Below are 21,603 nucleotides of genomic sequence, written 5' to 3' on the forward strand. Positions count from 1 at the left end.
TAATAAATTGAATATCATATAAAATCAAAATTGAAGATTTAATTATTTAATTGATAAAGTTAATTAGAACAGATATTTTTTATAATCATCTTAATTACAATAAATAAATATAATGACATGTTTTTATGAATTTTAAAAAACGAAATTGATAAAATTTGACTATTATAATGAATTAAATCACAAGTTTGAATAAAACAAGTAGATGTTACAATTTTCATTACTAAATAATTCTTACATTATCTATTAACTATATTTTCCCAAAAGAATATATTTAAAGATAGACACAGAATTTACAACGAGACAATATATTTAAAAATAGGACTGAATTTAAACACTTAAATACGATAAAAAAAAAAAAGGTAATCATATAATATTTAAGACACTATGGCAAGAAATTAAATATGAGGATATCTTTTGGTAGAGATTAACTGTGATTTTGTCATTGACTAAGTTCTTTTGGTATTAAAAGGAATCGGTTTCTGACTTTGCATTCCTTAAAAACCCGTGGTTTGTTGGGTTGATTCCTTAGGCGGTGTAGGAGCAGAGAAGAGTAACGGGGAATGGAAACAAATAAAGGTGCATATATCAGTAGGTTCCTGTAATCCCGTGTGCATAGACTTAAGAATAATGGCCAAGAGGGAGCAGCGATTGAGAGGAGTGTCGGCATCGGAATTGAAGGAGAAGTTGCGGGAATTGGTGAAGTCCATCGTGGACTCCGACGACTACACGCTTGAAGCCGCCGACGAAGCCATAGCCACCCTTTCTTCTCTGAAACATTTAAAGTCCCCCATCCCCGACGACTTTCCTCTTCCTCCCCAATTTCGCTGCCCCATTTCAACCCAATTGATGTCCGATCCCGTTATCCTATCCACCGGCCAGGTCTCTTACTTTTCTTTCTAATCATCTAATTATTCCTTTAGATATTATTAAGAAAAATGTGTCCTAATTTCGTTTTATGTTTTCTGCTTCAGACTTACGACAGGCCATTTATTCAGAGGTGGTTGAATGAGGGTCACAGAACATGTCCTCAGACACAACAGGTTCTTTCTCACACAATTCTAACTCCCAATTACTTGGTCCGAGACATGATTCTCCTGTGGTGTCGGGACCGTGGAATTGACCTACCTAACCCTGCTAAGGACCTCGATGAAGTTGTCACCAATGCCGATAGAAACCATTTGAATTCGTTGCTTCGTAAGTTGCAATTGTCTGTTCCTGATCAGAAAGAAGCTGCCAAGGAGCTTCGCCTTTTGACAAAGCGAATGCCTTCCATTCGAACCCTTGTTGGGGAGTCCAGTGATACCATTCCCCTGTTGCTGAGTCCGTTAGCTGCGGCCTCAACTGACCCTGATCTCCATGAGGACTTGATCACCACGGTTCTCAATCTCTCAATTCATGATGACAATAAGAAGTCGTTTGCGGAGGATCCTGCGCTGATTTCTCTGCTTATTGATGCCTTGAAATGTGGCACTATTCAAACAAGGAGTAATGCTGCGGCTGCTATTTTCACGTTGTCGGCTATTGATTCCAACAAGCACATCATTGGAGAATCTGGAGCCATTAAACACTTGCTTGAGCTTTTGGATGAGGGACAACCATTGGCCATGAAAGATGCTGCTTCAGCCATATTTAACCTGTGTCTTGTGCACGAGAATAAGGGGAGGACCGTTCGAGATGGGGCGGTTCGGGTTATTCTCAACAAGATGATGGACCACATACTAGTTGATGAGTTGTTGGCTATATTAGCACTTCTCTCCAGCCATCCCAAGGCTGTTGAAGAAATGGGTGATTTTGATGCCGTTCCTTTGTTATTGGGGGTTATTAGGGAGAGCACATCAGAGAGAAGCAAGGAAAATTGTGTTGCAATTCTGTATACAATCTGTTTTAGTGATAGAACAAAGTTGAAGGAAATTAGAGAAGAAGAAAAAGCCAATGGTACACTGACAAAGCTTGGAAAATGTGGAACTTCAAGGGCAAAAAGGAAGGCTAATGGTATTCTTGAGAGGCTTAATAGATCCCCCTCCTTAACTCACACTGCTTAGCGAAATTAAGGTTCCAGGATTAGAAAATCACCTCTTTTTGTTAATAGTAGTTTTCTTGTGTTCTTCTGTACAAACCATCTCGGGTAGCTGTAAAAATGAGACAGAGAAGTTCACATATTATGTACAGTGTCTCACTTACAGTCCAGGGTGAATGAGCAAAGAGTTTTTTTTTACTTGTTCCTTTATTTCATTTCTGTTTGATTCTTTAATATCCATTATGAAAAAGCACTTTTCTTTGCTAAAGGTACTATATATTCCTCTATTTTCTCATTGCCTGACTTCCCGTGATTGATGTTTTAGCTATCTAAATTTGTAAGTATTCTCCACTTGTCTGTCACGTAGCCAACCAACTTAGAGTGCTGACAAAGTGTGTGTTTGTATTTTGTTAATGGCGCTATTGTATTTGTATGTGGTTTTGGTTGCTGGTAACTTGGTATCATAGCGTGAGTGTGGAAGTGAGTGGGGTAGGGTAGGGGCTCCTTTTGTTTTCATTCCCTCGCCAACCATTGAAGAGTGTCGGCACCGTGTTTGTTGCTCTATCTTTTCCGAACTTTCTTTTGTTTACACTTTTTAAGCACCAATTAGTGGAGCTTATTCAAAATTATTTTTGTAAGTTCAGTGATAGGCGCTAGCGTTATTTATTTCCCTAGTTTCACCGACATGCTAGAATATTCAAAGTTACTGACATTTCAGATTCTTAATCATGTTCTGACTGCTGACTAACTTTTTATTCCATCGAATGTGTTTCGTTTCGTTAACTTGTTCCAACCGTCTATCGCAAACGTCATAAGGAAGGAACAGAAGCAGTGGTTTGGTCACATATGAATGAAGAGTGGGAGAAAATAAGGACGATTCAGGCTTGAGTACTCTGATCCTGCCTTTCTAGTATACTAAGGTTCTTTGTACCTAGAGCGTTTATTTCATTCATTAGTCGAAATGATAATGATTACTTCAATAAAATAACATTGCCATTATTGTCGCTTATTATACTAGGTTTGCTGCAAAAGGTTTGTGAGTCGAGTGGCGAGCTTAGTCACAGAATTAAATTAAGTCCTGAAGGATGGCTGGTTTTTGGTTGAAGTCAAAAGCAATTTAGAAGGAGTAACTTGTAATGAAGTGTTGCATATAAATTACCCTTGAAGGAGCTCACTTGGACAGAAAAATATAACCAACTGTTATTTGTAAAAGTAACCAGTGCTAAGTTACTGTGGGTTCGTATTTTTATCCCAAAATAAAAATAAAATTGGATTGGTACAAGCCTTTAAGGATTTGGAACTAACTCTTATGCTTTTCATGAACGGGGTTTCCATTATTTCTGAAGTTACTAAAATCTTATTTGCTGGGTAATTCTCCTAATAGAGTTCTCTGCCTTTCAGAAACTAGTGGAGTAACTCCAATTAGGTTAAATTATTTGCAATTTAAGTTTGTATAGTAAAACTCTAAAAGGACCTGTGATTGCGATTTCAACATGCCATTAGCATCTTGTCTGGTAATATCAGGGATATCTCTCTATTGTAGCAACTCTACAAAAAAAAAGCTACAGAGCTTATGCAGTTAATGTTTAAGCAACTCTCATCAGTTAGTTACATCTTACGCGTATTGCGGATAGACCAAAATATGTGTTCAAAATTGAAAAATAATTAGTACAAGACGACAAAAATAAAATGCAAGCAAGCAGCTAAACATTTTTGGCAAAATTGACTTTAGTAAAATAATAATAAAAATGTATGAATAATAATAGAGCGTAAAGTTGAGATGGAAACAAGACAAAATGCAGATGGGGAGGAATTTCAAAGGTCCTTTTCGTAGGCACTATAAAACGCCACCCACTGCTCCCAAAAAAAGCTGTTATTTTTAGCCATGTTCGTCACGGGCTCCACACGGCTTGTTCCAAAGTAAACTATTATTGTTACTGGTAGATGGCCCAAGATGGAAAATTCAGGAATCTTAAGTAATGGAACTCTCTGTCACTTTTTTGGCTACTGTCTATGAGATAATCATAACGTGCACAACCAACCAAACCGACGAACGGGGTATCAACCTCACTTCTATTTCAAATTCATGTCTTGGAATCTTATTCTACTTATGTAGCACATTTTTCCTTTGACCCATTTAGCTTTAATATAATACTATTATATGTGCGTCATTGGAGTTTAAAACTTTAAATTGTTCAAACAGTGAATTTTCAAATTCAACTTTCTTATCATCTAAGTTAGAGATTGTTGATTCTAAAAGCATCTGACGCATGATCTAATTGATACTACTATATAACTATCATCAAAGCATAACTAATGTAAACTATAAAGCGAAACTGTCTAATAGTGTAACACACAATAATCAATTTTATTTCACAAAATTATGGTGACACCATAAAAAAGTAGAAATAATTATTTGTTTTGCCTTCATCATGAAAATTTAATTGATTCGTTACCTCCGTGAATTTAATCCAAACATGCATTGAGTATATAATTTTTTCCCTACCTTTTTTGAGTTTCTTTTAAGTGGTCCTTAATTACAGAGTGGGGACGCATCCTTCTGAGATAAACAAGCAAACAGGGGAGGGTCATGCAAACACAAAAATGGCCCGCCAACATCATAAGCTTTTTAATCATGTTTTATGAACATTTCATATTAAACTACATCCTGGAAGAGAAATAATAATATAATAAATAATACTGACGTGACCAAACAAGAAATATAAAAAAGTGTCAAATAAGTGCATCTAATAACAGTATTTAGACTTTTCCTCCCTGATTTACTTAAATCCACGTGATTTTCATTATTATCTTAATATCAGTATCTAATTACACTGTTTCCTAAAGGCATATAACATTGTGCACCAACTTCTGCCTCATCGATTCCCAACTATCCAGGGGACGTTCTGGGCAACAATTTTTTTTATTTGGTCAAATTAAATTTCAAATGTCCACACCTAGCATGTAGATTCAGGGTCAAGAAGGAAGTTGTTTATATACTGGTAATTGGGAAACGTAGTATGCATTTGATTTTACATCCGTGGAAATGGTGGAAAGAATCAGTGATCATGATCTTGATCTGTATGGTTTCCAACTTCCAAGATGGGCATGGACTATATGAGTCTTAAAGTGAAAGCAAAAATAAGAAAAACACAAAAAAGCGTGGAAAGACACATTGAGTAAATAGAGAGATTTTCTTCCTGCACCCAGCAAAGTTTTTCATAAACTTAGTAATGAGAGGAAAAAAAATAAAAAATACCCTTTATTTAACCTACCCTTACACCTTCTCTCCTTTCACACCATTCACGCTACAGTTTCACCCTCTCCCCCTTCCCATCCTATTGCCTTCATGGATCCCTTCATCTCATTAATTCATCCTTCATCAATCCGTCTCTCATCATCCTCGTGGTCACTCTCCTCCCACTCTCACTGTTGTGATTTTTTTCCCCCACTATATTCTACCTATACGGAATGACAATCCATGTAACCAATACAAATTATCAATTCATATGGATTATACGGATTAACAATCTATATAACATACAGATTGATATTTTGTAGATGTGTAAAAAATTTACCTCCAGCCCGCCATTGCCACCGTAACACTTATCACGACAATGATGACGACGAAGGCAATGCATGTAACAAATCACCACGACAATGCAGGTAACAAACAACCATGAACCAAGGGAAAGAGGAGCTCAGCGAAATAAGAAGAAGAAATTGAATGGTGTAAGAATAAATTGAAAACAGAAGGAAGGAAGAAGAAGAAGTAAAAAATGGCAATGTTGGAATTAAAAAAATAAAATTGAATGGTGTATATGAGATTTAAATGGTGCAGGAAGAAAAACTCGTAGATAGATTTAAATGACAGCTATAATAATCCAGATCCAATCCGGCCATAAAAGCCCAAACTGAAGGCCCAACTTAATAATAGTCACCTTTGTCTGGGGAAAAAGTACTTGCGTTTGTTTAAATGGTAGAAATTTTAAAAATTATTCTCCTGTATTATTTGTTCCCAATAATAAAATACGAGGATCATACATTTTTTAAGTGAATAGAAATTACTTTGTAAAATAATTATTCTTATTTCATTCTTCTGCAATTTCTTCTTTTACTTTTATTTTTTCAATAAATCATTCTTTATTTTTTCTAAATAAATAATATTAACTGGAAAATCAGGAGCAGCTTCCCCCGCCGTGGCTTAAGGTTTTACTTGACCTTACTCTTCTCTTCTACTTTGAGGCCGCAAAATGTCTGAAGTGAATGCGACCCCTGAAATCCCTCAAAACAACACCATCTACATCAACAACCTCAACGAAAAGATTAAGATTGATGGCATGCTATTTGTTTCGTGTTTCCGCGACTTCAATTTCAATGGATTATACGTTTTCTGAGTTGTCTTATGTTGTTGGATGCAGAGTTGAAGAAGTCTTTGAACGCTGTTTTCACTCAGTTCGGGAAGATACTTGAGGTGTTAGCTTTCAAAACCCTGAAGCACAAAGGTCAAGCTTGGGTGGTCTTTGAAGATGCCTCTTCTGCTTCCAATGCCCTAAGGCAAATGCAAGGTTTCCCCTTCTATGATAAGCCCATGGTATCATATCATGTTGATCCTTCTTATCTTCTATTTCGCTTTTCAACGTAAATTGTTATCTACTTGCATTTGTATTATTTTTTTAAAATAGGTGTTTGGATATACTTTTAATTAGTTAGGGTTAACTTTTCTTGTTGGAATTATCTTATTTCCAATGCTACTATTTGTTAAACACTATAACATAACAATCTACCATTTGCAGAAGCTTGCATGATAGAAATTTGTTTGGAAATTTAGCATAATTTGCATTCTAGGAGATTAAAAATTAATAATAACGAAAAAGAAGAACGTGCAGAGCAATGGTTATCAATTATAAGCAGCTCTCTTCTTCTCAATAGCGATATTACATTGCTCATGGGAAATGGAAGTGCTGAAGGAAAAATGTTGCATCAAAAGAGGAAGATCTTTTCTGGGTAGGAACAAACGATTTTATGTAGAAATAGCTTGGAACTCTAGGAAAAACAGACACCAAGGACTGGCTGAGTACAACTTGTCCGTATATTTATCCTCAGCGTCAAGGATCCATTGACTACAAATACAATTATGGTTAATTTAACAAAGACTCCACAGTGGTTTACCATTTTGTGCCAAATTAACCATGCTATAGTTTATGGGGCCTCGATGATACACCTCATCTCATCATCAATAAGTACCAAAGGAAAATTGTCATTGTAATTCTATTGACCAAGCTTTGATCATAAGTTCACAAATCAGTTGAGTTTTAGATTTTTGTAGCATCGTAGCACACTAGCACTGAAAAAGAGAGGGGGAGAGAAAGGGAAGATTTTCCATGACATGGTCTGACATTTATGATGTGGCATTAGGAAATTGACTATTATTTCCATCTGAATGTTCATGCATCAGGCTATGCAAATTGCTTATATCATTGTCTGTTGCAACAATGGTTGCTTGCTTTCTACTGGGGGAACTTTATTTTAAATGTTCATACACAGTTCACCTGCTAATCGTGCATCTCATTTGTATTTTTTAAATGAGAATGCTTTCTTTATTTATTTTTGGCATTTTTTTTTCTGCAAAAAGAAACTAATTGATCCAAACAACATGCTTGTTTATTTTACTTCGCCCCCTTACTTTCTGCTGCTGCTTCATATATACTACAGTTTTCTCTCAACTCGTGTCATGCTATAGAACTTGTTCTTTTCAAGAAACTGAATTTGATATTTCCATTTATCCAGAGAATACAGTATGCAAAGACCAAGTCTGATATAATAGCAAAAGCAGATGGTACTTTTGTTCCTAGGGAAAAACGTAAGAGGCATGATGAGAAAGGTATAACATTCTTAAGCTCTCTATTCCTTTTATTTAAGGATGTTCACCATAATGTTTTAAACCCATAGGCCATATGGGTAAAAAAACAAACTAAATTAAAGTTCATCTCTTCCTTAGTGAGGGCCCAAAGCTCTGAATGCTCCAACAATGACAATAAGGGCCAATATATTTCATGCAACTCTCTCCCCTTGAAAATCAAAGGATCATTCTGTTTTTTGGGCTATTGTCTTCCCTTGAAAATAGCTTGTTCATTTTCATGCAACTGTCGCATGGCTTTTATGGTTCAAATGGATTTCATGCTTTTGTAACTGATATTATTGAAGAAGGAAAAGTTCTAATAAACATTATTTCAGCCTTCCTTTAGGCTCCTAAGGCATGTGTAGTTATTTTATGGATCATATAAGTTTACCTGTTTTATTAAATGCATTACATAATTAATAAACAATTGCTTTACATAGAAGGGTGGCCTTTTTCGTTTTTTAATAATTTTATGTTCCTGTCCTCCGGAAACAGCCTCTTTGCTTATGCAAGAGTAAGGTTGCATACGATGACCCTCCCCATACCCTTGCATAGCGAGGAGCCTTTTGGCACCCTTATTATTATTATTATTATTATCTTCATAATATTATGTTTCTGTCCACAAGGAGACATGCTAATACTATTGAGCATCTAGGTGGATGCAACTCTTTCACTGAAAAGCTGCATTGTATGGACCATAGAAGTGTACATGTTTTAGTACACACATTACATAATCAATAAACAACTTTACATGGAAGTGACCTTGTTAAGTTTTGTTGCAGCCAAAAAGCGGAAGGACCAACATGATTCTAATTTAGCTGGAATGGGCCTAAATCCAGCTTATGCTGGTGCTTATGGTGCAGCACCTGCTGTAAGTTTCTTCTGCTTCTGTAGCTTTCATTTTGGGCGGGGGTCAACCATCATTGGTCATGTTAAAGACTTACTAATATGCTTGCATTTCTCTTTTTAATTTAGCACCTTTAGTTTATCTCTAACATGAAAGTTGTTTCTTTCTATTTTGTTGGTTTGCCTTCGAAAAATAATTTTGATTTTCTGATAGATGCCTTCAAAAGAAAAAGGAGAAAATGTTCTTGTGGTAGAATATGAGCTAGGGAGAGAGATTGTTATCATCTGTAGATAATATGATGAGATGACACACCATCTGTTTTAAATCAAGTAATTCAAATAAAAACAGAAGCATGAACAACTTTGTTTCATATTCTTTCTGGTCACCATGTTTGCTTAGCTTCTATATTTGTTATACATGCCCTTTCTAACACTGAAACTATCTCAGATAGCTTATCCAGGTGGTGCAAAATCTATGGTACCTGAGGCTCCTGCACCACCAAATAATATTCTCTTTATTCAGAATCTTCCCAATGACTCAACTCCCATGATGCTGCAAATGCTCTTTCTCCAGTATCCTGGATTTAAGGAAGTTCGAATGGTTGAAACAAAGCCAGGGATTGCCTTTGTGGAATATGGAGATGAAATGCAATCCACAGTGGCCATGCAGACACTACAAGGTTTCAAGATAACCCCACAAAACCCTATGTTGATAACTTATGCCAAGAAATAGACAGCGGTTTCTTTAACTTATGAGAAAGGCAGGAATCACATCTTCCGCAAAGAGTTGTTAATCCATTTAATGCAGTGGTGTATCTTAATTGATATCTACCTTTGGCAGCCTTGATTCGTGTATGATTGTAGTTAGGGATACTAACTTTGCCATTTTTATACAAATATATATTTACAAAATTACTGTTTCAAATTTATCTGTTATAAAATTATTTTACTCTTTCCAGAATTTTCATTTGTCATGCTTTTGTCTTATTTGATGAAGATTGCCTGCAATCATCTGCTGGATGAAGTTCAGTAAGTAGATACACGATGTCTTCCTTGCGGATGTACACAATCATTTTGGTTATCCTCTTGTGATTTGTGACGTGCTATTTCTGCTTAATTTTTGAAAATTTGGTGTTTTATTTGTCCCTACATTGGCCAAAAGTAGAATAAAAAGTAAAAGCTTTTTCAATGTCTAACCGCGATTCTAAAAGCAGAGAATTTGGATTTACTGCAGTAAAAACCATGTTGGTGCCTGGTGGTGCAAATTGCAATCAAACCCGAAGTACCAGTAGTTTTCGTATGTACAAATTAAATGAAGTTTAAATGAATATTTTCTTTAATTACATCAACAGTCATTCTTTAACTTCATAAAATCCAAGCAAGCCTTCATTGACTGTTGTCGCATAAGTAGTGTTTGACTATGTTAACTATGTATAAAATAGGACCCATATAAAAAACAAAGTGCTTGGTAGCTTGAGTTCATCAATTAAAGTCTAAGTGGATTTCTTGTCACATAAGTAGTGTTTGACTATGTTAACTATGTATAAAATAGGACCCATATAAAAAACAAAGTGCTTGGTAGCTTGAGTTCATCAATTAAAGTCTAAGTGGATTTCTTATACTACCTTAAACTTCTGTACTGGTATACCCTATGCAAGCCACGGGCATAGGGTGCCTTGATTCCAGTCCCATGTTCCCCGTCTTCTGGTCTCTACTCTCTATGGATATTGGCGAATAAAGGGCAATTTTCTTACTCTAATACTAATTGGTTTCATTAATCTAAGGGTTGGTCCGTATCGATGACCAAGAGGAAAACAGAATGAGGTCATGGTATTGGTTCCACACTGGCAATATAATAAGTCTTTGTTCACATGTGACTAGGTTCGGATTCGGAGCAAATAAGTTGAAAGATTTTTTCAGTTCTCAAGTTTAATGGACACGGAAGGAAGCACTTTTTTGTTGGGTTGCTGTTCCTTTTCCTGAAGCATAGTCAAAAACACACATCAAGTGCCTTAGACTTTCAGCCGTTTGGGAGCATGGTTGAGTCTCGCATGTGTTTGAATAATAAGAGTGTATGACCAAATAAAGCTTTTATTGCATACCAAATGTAACATGCACACGCCAATATTGAAGTCCTTAGATTTGACAATGATCTCATCTACTCAAGAATCTATGTTCTTCTTCCACAAGATAGAGAGCATGGCAATTTGAAAGTGATAACAGTTCCAAGCCATCTTTTTAAATGACACCAAAGAATTACTCTTCCATACATTGACCTCATCACCTCTTTAATGTGTCTCAGACGTAAGCCCTTATGAAAAATTAGGCATCCACTGTGACAGGCAAGCAAAGCACCATTGCATTTTGTTTTTTAACCTTTGGCACAGTTCAACTTATATGGCAGTGGACGATTCACCAAATCGAAATGATGGCCGCAACGTGACCTATGTAGAAACTCCTCACTAATATTTACCCCAATGTCTCACGGCACAGATTCCCGCATGCTGCGGACTTGACTTTGCAATCTGCTCTCAACAGAGTTTGGTCACAAACAATTAACTGTGCATTAAAGGGTCAGTCATTAGTGCATTACAAAGATTAATGAGCTAATGTTAACCCCAAACAAGAGAAATGCAAACGTATACATATAATTAAAATTATATATAACGTTTCTTGGCCAAACCATGATTGTGCTTGCTGAGTAGTACCAAATTTTCCCTGGTGTGGAAATTTTGTGTCCTTCACAATTCATTGTTTACTTTTTCTGGTCCCGGGTATTAATGCTGCCTTTGAAATTCTTGTAGTCTACCTCTACCCTCTGTTACACCAAAAACTTTGGGGGAAAAGGTAAGAGCCTATGACAAATAGGGAATGATATCTACCTAGGGAGCCTCCCAACTTTCTCTAAAACTCCCACAACACAAGCACACCCACACATGCACATGCCATACTCAAAAACTTGCACTCAACACGCAAAGCCTACGTGCACTCATATATTATTCTTGTCCCCCTTCTTGCACCATCCAATTTTCTTCATGAACCTAGAATGCATGCGGGGCCCAAAATTCTTGATCCAAAGGCTGGCAGTTGATTTAGTACAAGGAAAAGTTTGTCTCCTTGCTGCAGTGAACATCAAATGAATAAAAAGGACTAGTTGTTGGCTTTGTTACACAATAGTACTCCTAAAGGGTGCAAAGTGCAGACTATTGTGAGCTTCATTTATATTTTATAGTTAGGACTTTGAAATAAGGTTGAATTTTTATATTATTATCAAATAAAAGTAATAATGTGTCTGTGCTGAATTTTAGGAGGAGAATTTTGCAGTTTACCTTTTTTTTTTTTTTCTTACGAAATTAAAGCAGACAAAACTCTAGTTTGGTTTCCTTCAATATCCCTACCTTTTGGTATGGTATGGCAGAGTTTTATTTATTTAATTTTCCTGCAGAGTAAGACCTGAATTTCACTCATTGTTCCTGCCAATGTCCTTAGTTAGATAAATCTAATTTTTTCTCTCTCTAAAGTTGCATCTATAAATATGAGCCTTTCCCTTGGTGCAGTTCAATTTGAGCTTTCATTACCGTTCTCATGAAGCTTAAGGTGCATGCAACGGTCTCTACTTACTACTGGTTGAGAAGCTCCTTGTTGGAGAAGCAGGGCACGTGCAAGTCTCTTGGATCTCAAATGCCACTGAACCCTTTGCACGTGCTCCCCTTCTCCAACACGGGTTTCTCCCCTTGTTTTTCTCCTAACCAATTGTGTCCAGCACTTATGAGGTAATTGCTTTCCTCCTATGTCTTAATTTGTTCCTACGTAAAGTTTTACAATATGCATCTTCTTTGAGAAACGGGCTGAAGCATGTCACTTTCAAATTGAGGTCTCCAATAGCTATATTTAGAGGGAAAATTAAAAATAAAAAGAAGGAAGAAGTTTTATGTATACAATATTTTACTGATGTTCTCTGTGTATCAATCATATCAGCAGGTTCTGAACTTGAACACCTTATAAGTTTTTGCGAGTTTTGGACTGAAAGTTAAGGTAATGTAACTGAATGCCAGATACAAATTAAGCAGACTTATGGCGTTCGGAGGATGAGGTTTCTGTGGAGTGTGATGCATTACAAACTTATGCAAGAATATTTCAAAGTGTGGAGAAACACAGCAAGGCTTGTCATGTGATCGAAACCTTTTGGAAGGATTCATATCTCTTCTTCCTTCTTTAGAAGAGGGAGAAAATAGTTATTTTAAAACGAGGCATAACCAATTAAATATAACCTATAAACAGGATATTTTTATGCTATCTTCTGCGAGAGAGAGAATCATGCTTAATTGGATAACATCATTATAGGTGGCATTGCGGCAAGACACTCTTAAACAGGAGTTTAGTATCACAAATCTTTCATTTTTAATTAATTTTTTTTAATAGATTTTTTAAAAAATATTATAAAATATGTTTGGCTATTATTTAATTTTGTTAAAAATAGTATGCTTATGTTAACCAATATAAGAAAATGTGGTAATTTTATAGTTATTATTTACAGTTTTATTCTTACTTATTTTCAAATTAACATTGTTCAGAATTTTTTATAATTAAGAAATGTTTTTATTTTCTTCTACCTTGACAATTTTTATTCTTATGTCATTTTCTTGTGAAGGTTATATACCAAATGTTAAGTGATTTTGATAAGAGGCTCAATTTAAAAAAAAAAAAAAAGATTATTTTAATAAGATTTAACTTATATTTCTGTTCTTACACTCCTTGCTTTACGATTTTTTTCTTGTATGAAAAAATTGTAAATTGTAGTCTCTATACATGCATATATATACATTAAGCTTTAGTCCTTATCATTAACATCGTTACTAGCGTGACTGACATGGCTATTGTTAAGTGTTAACACTACTTCAATTTATTTTTTCTCGTGGTTTAAATCTAAGCAAAATTCTGGCAGGTGTTAAACCATTAGAAATTTCCTCTGCAACCAAAAATTAAGAGAAAACCACGATCGATCTGTCCAGATCTATTGCATTCTTTGTCATGTATTGCATTATATATTAACTGCCTGTGGGATCGATGTTTTAATGTGAAGATTGTTGATGTGAATAGAAGTTAATAGAAGTTAAGATGTTAGTGGTAGTTTCTTGAAAATAGGAGTTATGTGAAGTAGTTATATGGAGTAGTTATGTGGAGTCATTTTAAATATATTGTAACTGCAGTAGTCTATATATTGTAACTTTGTAACTGTAGTAGTTATATTTTTTTGAAGATTATGAAAAAGAGCATTCTCTCTAAAACTTGTATGTCATTGTTTTTTATAACAAAGATAGTTTAATTGAATCGTTGAAAGTGACTGTTTTCATTTTTGGCATTATTGGACAATATCATATTTTAGGATAAGTTGGTGAGAAGATTATAATCGCTATTCCTTGACCCATATACATTTGATGTAACCACTGATATGGAAAACTTATATGTAAGGTTAGAGCTTGTTTGGAAAATTTCTAGGCGCCTTTGATGAAATTTTATTAGCGCAATCCGAGGTTTTCCTCCCTTTTTGTAATTTTCACCTTACTGTTAGTTTGGCTACTGGAAGAGCTTTCAAACATAGTAGTTTCAAATTCATCCCTCTAATATAAGGTGAAGATAATAAAGAATGCAATATCTCTAAGCAAATCTTTGTTTCTCTTTGTTTCATTTTGTTGTGGAAGAAATTTCTAGCACTTTTATACCTGATAGGATTTAATAAACTAAAAAAGAAATCAAATCAAAATAAACTAAACTGAATAGGATTGAGTTGATTTGATTTCTATTTGATGTTATATTTAAATCGAATTATATTATTATTTTATTTTATATTTGATTTGAATGATTTTGTGTTTAAAAATCAAAATCATATCATTATTTTATGTTTGATTTGAATGATTTTTTTGTTTAAAAATCAAACCAGACTACACCCCAATTTGGATATCGAAGATGTGCGGTAGGGCTTGAACTAGTAGTAGGAATTCCGATTGGACTGACTCGTTGGGCAATGCCAATTGTTTACTATCAGCCCAATTGGTCAGGCCTGAAAACAAATAAGGGCTAGGAATACCCGTCACATATCTTGCTTTTTCCTTTTGAAAATTAGGTTAGTAAATTACTATGAAGCATCATTATCAATTGGCCGGGATTAAATAAAAAAGGTCATAATATTCTGCACAAAATTGTAACATTTAATACATATTTAATGATTCATAAGAAAGATGAATCTTGCCCATATATCTTTTGAGAATTTCTCATGCTTTATGTCCAAAATATGCATGACCAGAAAACAATAATTTTACAAACCAAATACTAAAATAGGACAATTTGAGAGTAAATTTTCTTATAAGTATACAGAGAAAGCGTATATATTACTAAAATGTAATAAATTATGTGCAGAGCATAATGTAAATTAAATTGAATGAATCCTCTGCTCATGCTATTTGAAGAGATATTATTTTAAGCATTTTTTTAGATAAAAGATTATTCAGTACTTTAAAGATATTGATTAAAGAATAAAAAATGAAAAATCATTAAAAATATTAATAATATATCTTACTGAAATTTCTAAATACATCCCTAATATTTTTAATACATAAAATAAAAAATATATTTTATTATTAATTTCTTAACTACCACTACTAATATTCTTTAAACATTCATGATAAGCCTTCTTTTTTAAACGCACCAACATTTATTAGTAGGAATTTCGCTGTCAGAAAGTGTCATGACTATGAATTAGTATGACATCAGATCAGACATTTAGACGTATAGGCTCACCATATAATAATAATAGCAACAAATAATTATTCAATACGAATAGAATGAATAAAGCCATTAAAATAAGAGTTGCAAGATATCTGAACATAGAGCAGCACAATCGTTACTCAGAAAAACACATGGACAGTCCTTTCCTTTCCCTCTCAGAAAGTTGCTTGATGTGATGATATCCGGAGACTAAATTCCAACATATAGGCTTATAGCACCTTTCTCACGAAAAGCAAGCAACAGGTTGCAGACACTTTGAAACCAAACCCACCATTTTCTTCTGCAATAATCATAATATAATATCCTGAATAAATTGTAACCAAATCTTGCTTTCAGTGCGCAAAAACTAAATCTTATCCACAAGGACACATACAATACATTTGATAAAATTATGACTGTTGTGTAATTTATTCGGTTTGTGTTTGGATTAACCGTGGGATGGGATAATTGATTTTGAATGAAATTTGATTTTATAGGATTGATTATTGTAAAATTTGATTTTGATAGAAGTAGAAATTACTCATACTTAATTTTAAGTATATCATAATTTTTTTGTTAGATTATTTAATCTACTAATGACTCATGTAATTATGAAATGATTTTAATGAAAAAATATCTAATGTGATAGTTCTTATGACTTTAAATTATATTAAAATTATTGAAGATTATTTTTAAGTTATTAAAATAAGTTCATCTCTTCTCACTTCATTAAAATTAATTATGGCATTAAAGAAAAAAAAAGATTTGAAAAACCAGGTTATGAAAGTTATAAAAAAAGAAATAAAAGATAACTTCTCTTTCTTTTATACATTCTCAAACATTTGTTTTCTCACGAAAGGAAAAGTGGAGAACAAGGAGAAGGCCAAAGATAAGTTTACAGGATTTCTAAACCATTAGAGAGATCAAGTAAAAAAAGTCAGATAAAGGAGAAACATTACTAATAATTATGAACAATATTATAGATTCAAATAAGTTTTGTAAACTTTCTTATAAAAATTACATGGTATAATAGATGTAAGAATTATGTTATCCAGATCCTTTATGATGAAGCCTAAGAAATTACACACAAGAGTAAAATTATTCTAACATAATTTAATCATAAGTGTGTATTGGTAGAAGTGATGAAAGAAAAGTCATTTTCATTAAGATAAGACATCTGATTTTTTTTCTTCTCTTGATAGGGAAAAGAAAAACTAAACAAATGCAGCTCATTGAAAAAAAAAATAGACTTTTTAAAGAATAAAAACCTAAATACAGCTCTCGAAAAGCTTTTTTCTTTTTTTGGTTTGGAAACATCTGGTTTTGGCCCATATGTACTGTGAGTTAAATGGACCAATCTATAAATGAAATGTGCATATACTCATCTTACTTATTTGAATGTCTTATGATTAAAATAATATTATTAGAATATGTCATTTACGGAAGCTGCTTTCAAGGCGCAGTTATTACATTTGAAATCATCACAAAAGCCATGATCTTGACCAATTTCATGTGTATTTAACTTCATGTTAAATTATTTAAAATCATGTTAAAATATCAGGTAATTTTAAGTAAATATTTCTGTTTAATTTTACATTAAAAAATTAAAATTTAAAGTCAATTTTGAGTAAAACAATTTTAGATAAATTTCGTATTACATCAGAAATTTATACTAACCAAACTTATTAAAAAAAAACAAAGTATAAAGAATATCCAGAAGAAGAAAAAAGTTGTAACCCTACCTCATTATAACCCAAATAAAGACATTGTGAATTTTACTGTGTTAACTTACTTCTTCTCTTTTTTTAATGTATAACTTCTAAAATAAAACATCCAAACACAAATAATTTAATTTAAGATTAATTATACAAATGTCACCTAACACACCATATGCAATTTTTTGTTTCTGCTGCAAATTCGCAAGTTACATATAGTTTTTGGCTTTCGAGAACTTCCAGTTCCTAGGCCTACAAATTACCTCGGGCCCAAGATGACACAATTAAAGCTCGATTTGAAAACGCATAATATCTCCAATATCTAGAGTCAATCATCTCGGAGTTATGGGATACCAATCACGACGACTAATATAATGTTAAAGCCTAAATTACCATTACTACTCAAGGGAGAGAAATGGCGTGAATAAAAACCAAGAGACAAAGTTGAAATAACTGAATTTTTGGTTGTTTGATCAAGAGAAACTCGATGGAATTTATAAATGTCTCAATATTTTAACAAATTGCACTTTTTCACTTAATAATTCTGGACCAGGCCTCCCAAATTCCAGGTGAGATCTAGTTTTTACAAGAACACTTGCTATTCAAGAACCCACTTATACGGAATATTAATATTTCACGTATTTTACGCGCGTATGAGGTTTTAATAGACACGGACCCAAACACGCGCAATCTTGTAGTAGTAAATAAAAACAAACACGAGGAGTTATTAGGATTTAGGAGGGGAACTTCAGCGTCAGAAGAATGCGGTGACTAAGAATTAGTATGACATCAGAGATTCAGAGGCATATATTATGGTCCACCACACAATACCAACAAACACTCATTCAATTCGAAGATAATAATAAATGCAAGCACCGACTAAATAAATAATAAATGAACCAAGACGAAAGCCATTAAATTAAATTAAAAGACAATTACTACATTCATTCTTAACTTCAGAAAATATACTATATAATTTTTATTAATATAAGAAAAAGGAGTCATATTAGCATCGGGGTGCAGCAAAAACCAGCACAAGATAGCTAGCTACTCAGAAAAGCACATGCGCAGTCCTTAATGGAGATCATGAAACGCAAGCAGCAGGAACCAGACACTTGGAAATGAAACCCAGCATTTTCTTCTGCACATGAAACAAAGTGAAAGATGAAAAAAGAAACAAATGGAAAGTGTTATTATGTTAGGCGGTGACGAACCCGCTTAGTTGTGCGAAGTAGCTCTGGTGGGATCTTATAGAGATCTTCATCAACAGGTTTGGGAAGTCTAACACCACGAGGCAGCGGAGATCGCGGAACGGCGTCGTGTAGACGCATCATCTCTTTGCTCACTGTCACTGGCTTCCTTGCCTGTTCCGTCACGTCGCACACTTTCCCCTGCTTTCTCATATTCATCTTCACACTCTCCTTTTCCTTTTCCTTTTCCTTAACCACAACACACCTCCTTCCCCTGTTCCTCGTCGCCTGCACACAATTCTACCCTTTAGAATAAAACATAAAACGGAAACGTAGGAATTAAAACAGACATGTTTTCACGTCCCGTCTCAACCACGCCCATTTGTCTAAACCACCGTACCACAACACAAACATTGCAGAGAAACAAAATGCCAACTTTTACTTGATTATTTGCATAATGCAATAATAATATACTATATTAAGGTAAAGTAAGTAATGATTGCGGAGGTTGGATTGGATGGTAAAAATTAGAAAAGAATAATTTCAAGTTAAGGAGGTAGACCTTTTTAAGAGTAGAAGGTGGCATGTTGCGAATCGGTGGTTTCTTAAAATCAACGGCGTAGAGGTCTCGATCTGCACGCACGTAAGGGTCACTTTCGCCGGAGGAGGAACTGTAACGAACTAAACCAGCTTGTCTCGCACTCTCGAAGTACTGAGTGATTGGCAACTCGTTCGCGTAATCCCAGTTCCCAAACGCTGGTATTTGCCCGCTCCTCTGTAATGAGATGAAATATTCATTAACGCGTAATTAATTAATTAGGCCTGTAATGATTACTGATCTAAAAAAACGAAAAAAGGGGAAAGGGAGAGTGTGAAGAAGGCATACATCCATATTTGGCAGCTGAAATAGACACACAAACAAAAACTGGTTCTTCTTGCTCTGGTTGTTGTCTGTTGTGTCCTACAAGAAAAAGGGTGCGGTTGGAGGAGTGGTTTGAACTTTAAAGGAATGTAATGAGGGAAAGAAAAGACACGATCCGTAGGGAGGGAGGGGATTACCGATGAAAAAAGTTAACCTCAGACAAGGATATAAGTTTTCTGCTCAGAATTGAGAGAAAAAGGATCTGAAAAGTGAAAAAGATAAAGCAAAACAAATGGGTTAAAACTTGAAACCTTTTTACTTGCTTTTCTTCTTCTTCTTATGATAATGATAATGATAATAAAGGCTATCTATAAATAACTTGTCAGGAAACAGAAACACAAAACGGGGCCTGCTCTCTGGCCTTACAAGGCATCGATGTTGTTTCCTTTACTATAGAGACAATTGGTGGGGGGAAAATAAAATAAAGGTTAGTGTTTTGGTGTTGGTGTGGTGGTGGAAGGAATCAATTGAATGAGGAATGTGGGAAATTAAGGAAGGGGATAGGGACTATTCGGGTTATGATCTGGATGGGTAAGGTAGATTTGGGGAATTTAGTAAACGAGTGAGTGTTGCTGACAAGTAGGTGGGTGTTACTGTTGGCGAGTATGACCCTATCTGAAAAAGCTTAGAATTTCAATGCCAAACTGTCACTGTTGACTCTCTTTGCCTTTATAAAGCGATGTCTCTCTCTCTCTCTCTCTCTCTCTCTGCGCTAAACTCGCAAAGAAGTTCGGCAAACTTTTTCTACATAAGTGCAACAACAACAACAACCCCCTTTTATTTATTTCTTCTATTGGATTCGATCTTATATTTTTTTCACCATGCCGGATCTCCCGCTTTTGTTTTATTTACCCATGCCCCTATGTCAATGTACTGTACTTCTTTTTTTATTAGTGTTAAATTAAATTAAAAGGGTTGAAATCAGATCAGAGACAGGGGTGAAAACTGTAATAAATAAATTATGATTAACTATTTTTTTTTAACTTTGAAATTTCATTTTTAGTCTTTAAATAAAAGTTTAATTAGTCAAAAATTTTAAATTTTTTGAAATTTAATTTTTGGTCCCAAAACAAAATTAGTTGATCAAGATAATCACACTTTTTATTTAGCAATTAAAAATTGAATTTCAACAAAATTTAAGAATTAAAAACTTAATTAACTCAACGAATAATGGAAAAGACACATGAATAAATATTGCGTTAAAACAAGTTGGCCATGGGATTGATATGTTCGCCAGCGCCATACAGTCTATATAATATACTTGCTCATGTTTATATATTACCATTTTTGGAGTTTAGGAGATAAAGGTTGATGGGTGATTAAGAAGAAGGAAAAAAGAAAAATATATATTTTATTTGATTTTTTTATTAAAAAATTAATAATTAATATTTATTGATTAAAAAAATCATTTTCCGAGTTTTGACTCCTTTTAACTGTGCCTATTAAGTTTTGAATATTATCAGAGGTGAACATACTCTCTACTCTACCACGGTGCAGTGCCACTTATCGATGCATCTTTGGTTTAAGACTAGTATAATAAAGAAAAGAAAAATTGCCCAATAGTCAATAGCATAGCATATACTACACTAGTCTACAAGTCAGCGAAGAAAACGGATGTTGTGCGCCAAGGTTTGCAGAAAGAAACCATAGTCAAACCCACGCAGCAATGAGTCAAATATGATGCTAATAGGTTAGGAACGAACTAACGCTTATTTACTCCCCATTCCCCCATTTACAAGAAATTATATTTGTATATTTGTTTATACAATAAAGAGAAATAATATATATATATATATATAGGATTTTCAGTGTGATAGAAAAAAATAACATTATATAAGAGTAACGTATGAATAATGTTATATCTATTCCGTTTTATTTGTCACAATTGAAGAAATTTTTTTATTTCTATTTAAATATCATTTAAAAAGATTAAAATAATATCAATTACTAGTTCTATTATAAAAATAAATTAATTAATTAATTTTCTTTATATACTACGTAGATATTTTAACCTTAACTGACATGAAAAATAAACATTGAAGACTATTTGTCAAACATCGAGCTGTAACGGAAAAAGATTTTAAGAAGAGTACAACGCACGGTGTGGAAAGGAAACGCCAAAGCATATCGATCGTGGTGGCTTGTTATCCCAAGTTTGACTTGATCCCTATTTATTTTCAACTTAGAACTACTTTCTACACCTTTTTAATAAAAAAATATACTACGTTTCAAAATTTTCAATTAAT

General features: G+C 34.0%; 3 protein-coding genes and 1 non-coding gene across 10 annotated transcripts; 3 read left to right on the top strand and 1 right to left on the bottom strand.

The window, feature by feature from the left end:
* The first annotated feature begins 396 nt into the window (after positions 1 to 396).
* Positions 397 to 2,215, top strand: LOC100776534 (U-box domain-containing protein 9). The gene is made up of 2 exons (XM_003554688.5): positions 397 to 879; positions 972 to 2,215. The coding sequence occupies exons 1-2, from the start codon at positions 628 to 630 to the stop codon at positions 2,040 to 2,042; spliced, it is 1,323 nt and encodes a 440-aa protein (XP_003554736.1). The 5' UTR covers positions 397 to 627; the 3' UTR covers positions 2,043 to 2,215.
* A 3,805-nt stretch (positions 2,216 to 6,020) lies between these two features.
* Positions 6,021 to 9,690, top strand: LOC100777062 (U1 small nuclear ribonucleoprotein A). Its single transcript, XM_003554689.5, has 5 exons — positions 6,021 to 6,355; positions 6,439 to 6,611; positions 7,808 to 7,901; positions 8,702 to 8,790; positions 9,214 to 9,690. Exons 1-5 carry the CDS (start codon positions 6,271 to 6,273, stop codon positions 9,496 to 9,498), a joined length of 726 nt encoding a protein of 241 aa, XP_003554737.1. The 5' UTR covers positions 6,021 to 6,270; the 3' UTR covers positions 9,499 to 9,690.
* Positions 9,691 to 12,398: 2,708 nt separating this feature from the next.
* MIR164A (microRNA MIR164a) lies at positions 12,399 to 12,493 on the top strand. The gene has a single exon (NR_048605.1). It is a non-coding gene; the product is annotated as a microRNA MIR164a (primary transcript).
* Positions 12,494 to 18,140: 5,647 nt separating this feature from the next.
* Positions 18,141 to 20,117, bottom strand: LOC100777580 (uncharacterized). Of its 7 annotated transcripts, none has more exons than XM_014772167.2 (6): positions 19,724 to 20,107; positions 19,495 to 19,559; positions 19,322 to 19,386; positions 18,998 to 19,210; positions 18,460 to 18,723; positions 18,141 to 18,386 (listed from the first exon to the last, which is right to left on the bottom strand). In XM_014772167.2, the coding sequence occupies exons 3-6, from the start codon at positions 19,325 to 19,327 to the stop codon at positions 18,330 to 18,332; spliced, it is 540 nt and encodes a 179-aa protein (XP_014627653.1). In that variant the 5' UTR covers positions 19,328 to 19,386; positions 19,495 to 19,559; positions 19,724 to 20,107; the 3' UTR covers positions 18,141 to 18,329. The 7 variants fall into 7 exon arrangements, with proteins under 7 accessions (XP_014627653.1, XP_006604872.1, XP_014627652.1 ...); XM_006604809.4 differs by having other exon boundaries at positions 19,322 to 19,396; XM_014772166.2 differs by having other exon boundaries at positions 19,677 to 20,107.
* Between the last annotated feature and the right edge of the window lie 1,486 nt (positions 20,118 to 21,603).

The sequence above is a fragment of the Glycine max genome, chromosome 19, assembly GCF_000004515.6.
Source record: "Glycine max cultivar Williams 82 chromosome 19, Glycine_max_v4.0, whole genome shotgun sequence".
In the NCBI taxonomy this organism is placed as follows: Eukaryota; Viridiplantae; Streptophyta; class Magnoliopsida; order Fabales; family Fabaceae; genus Glycine; species Glycine max.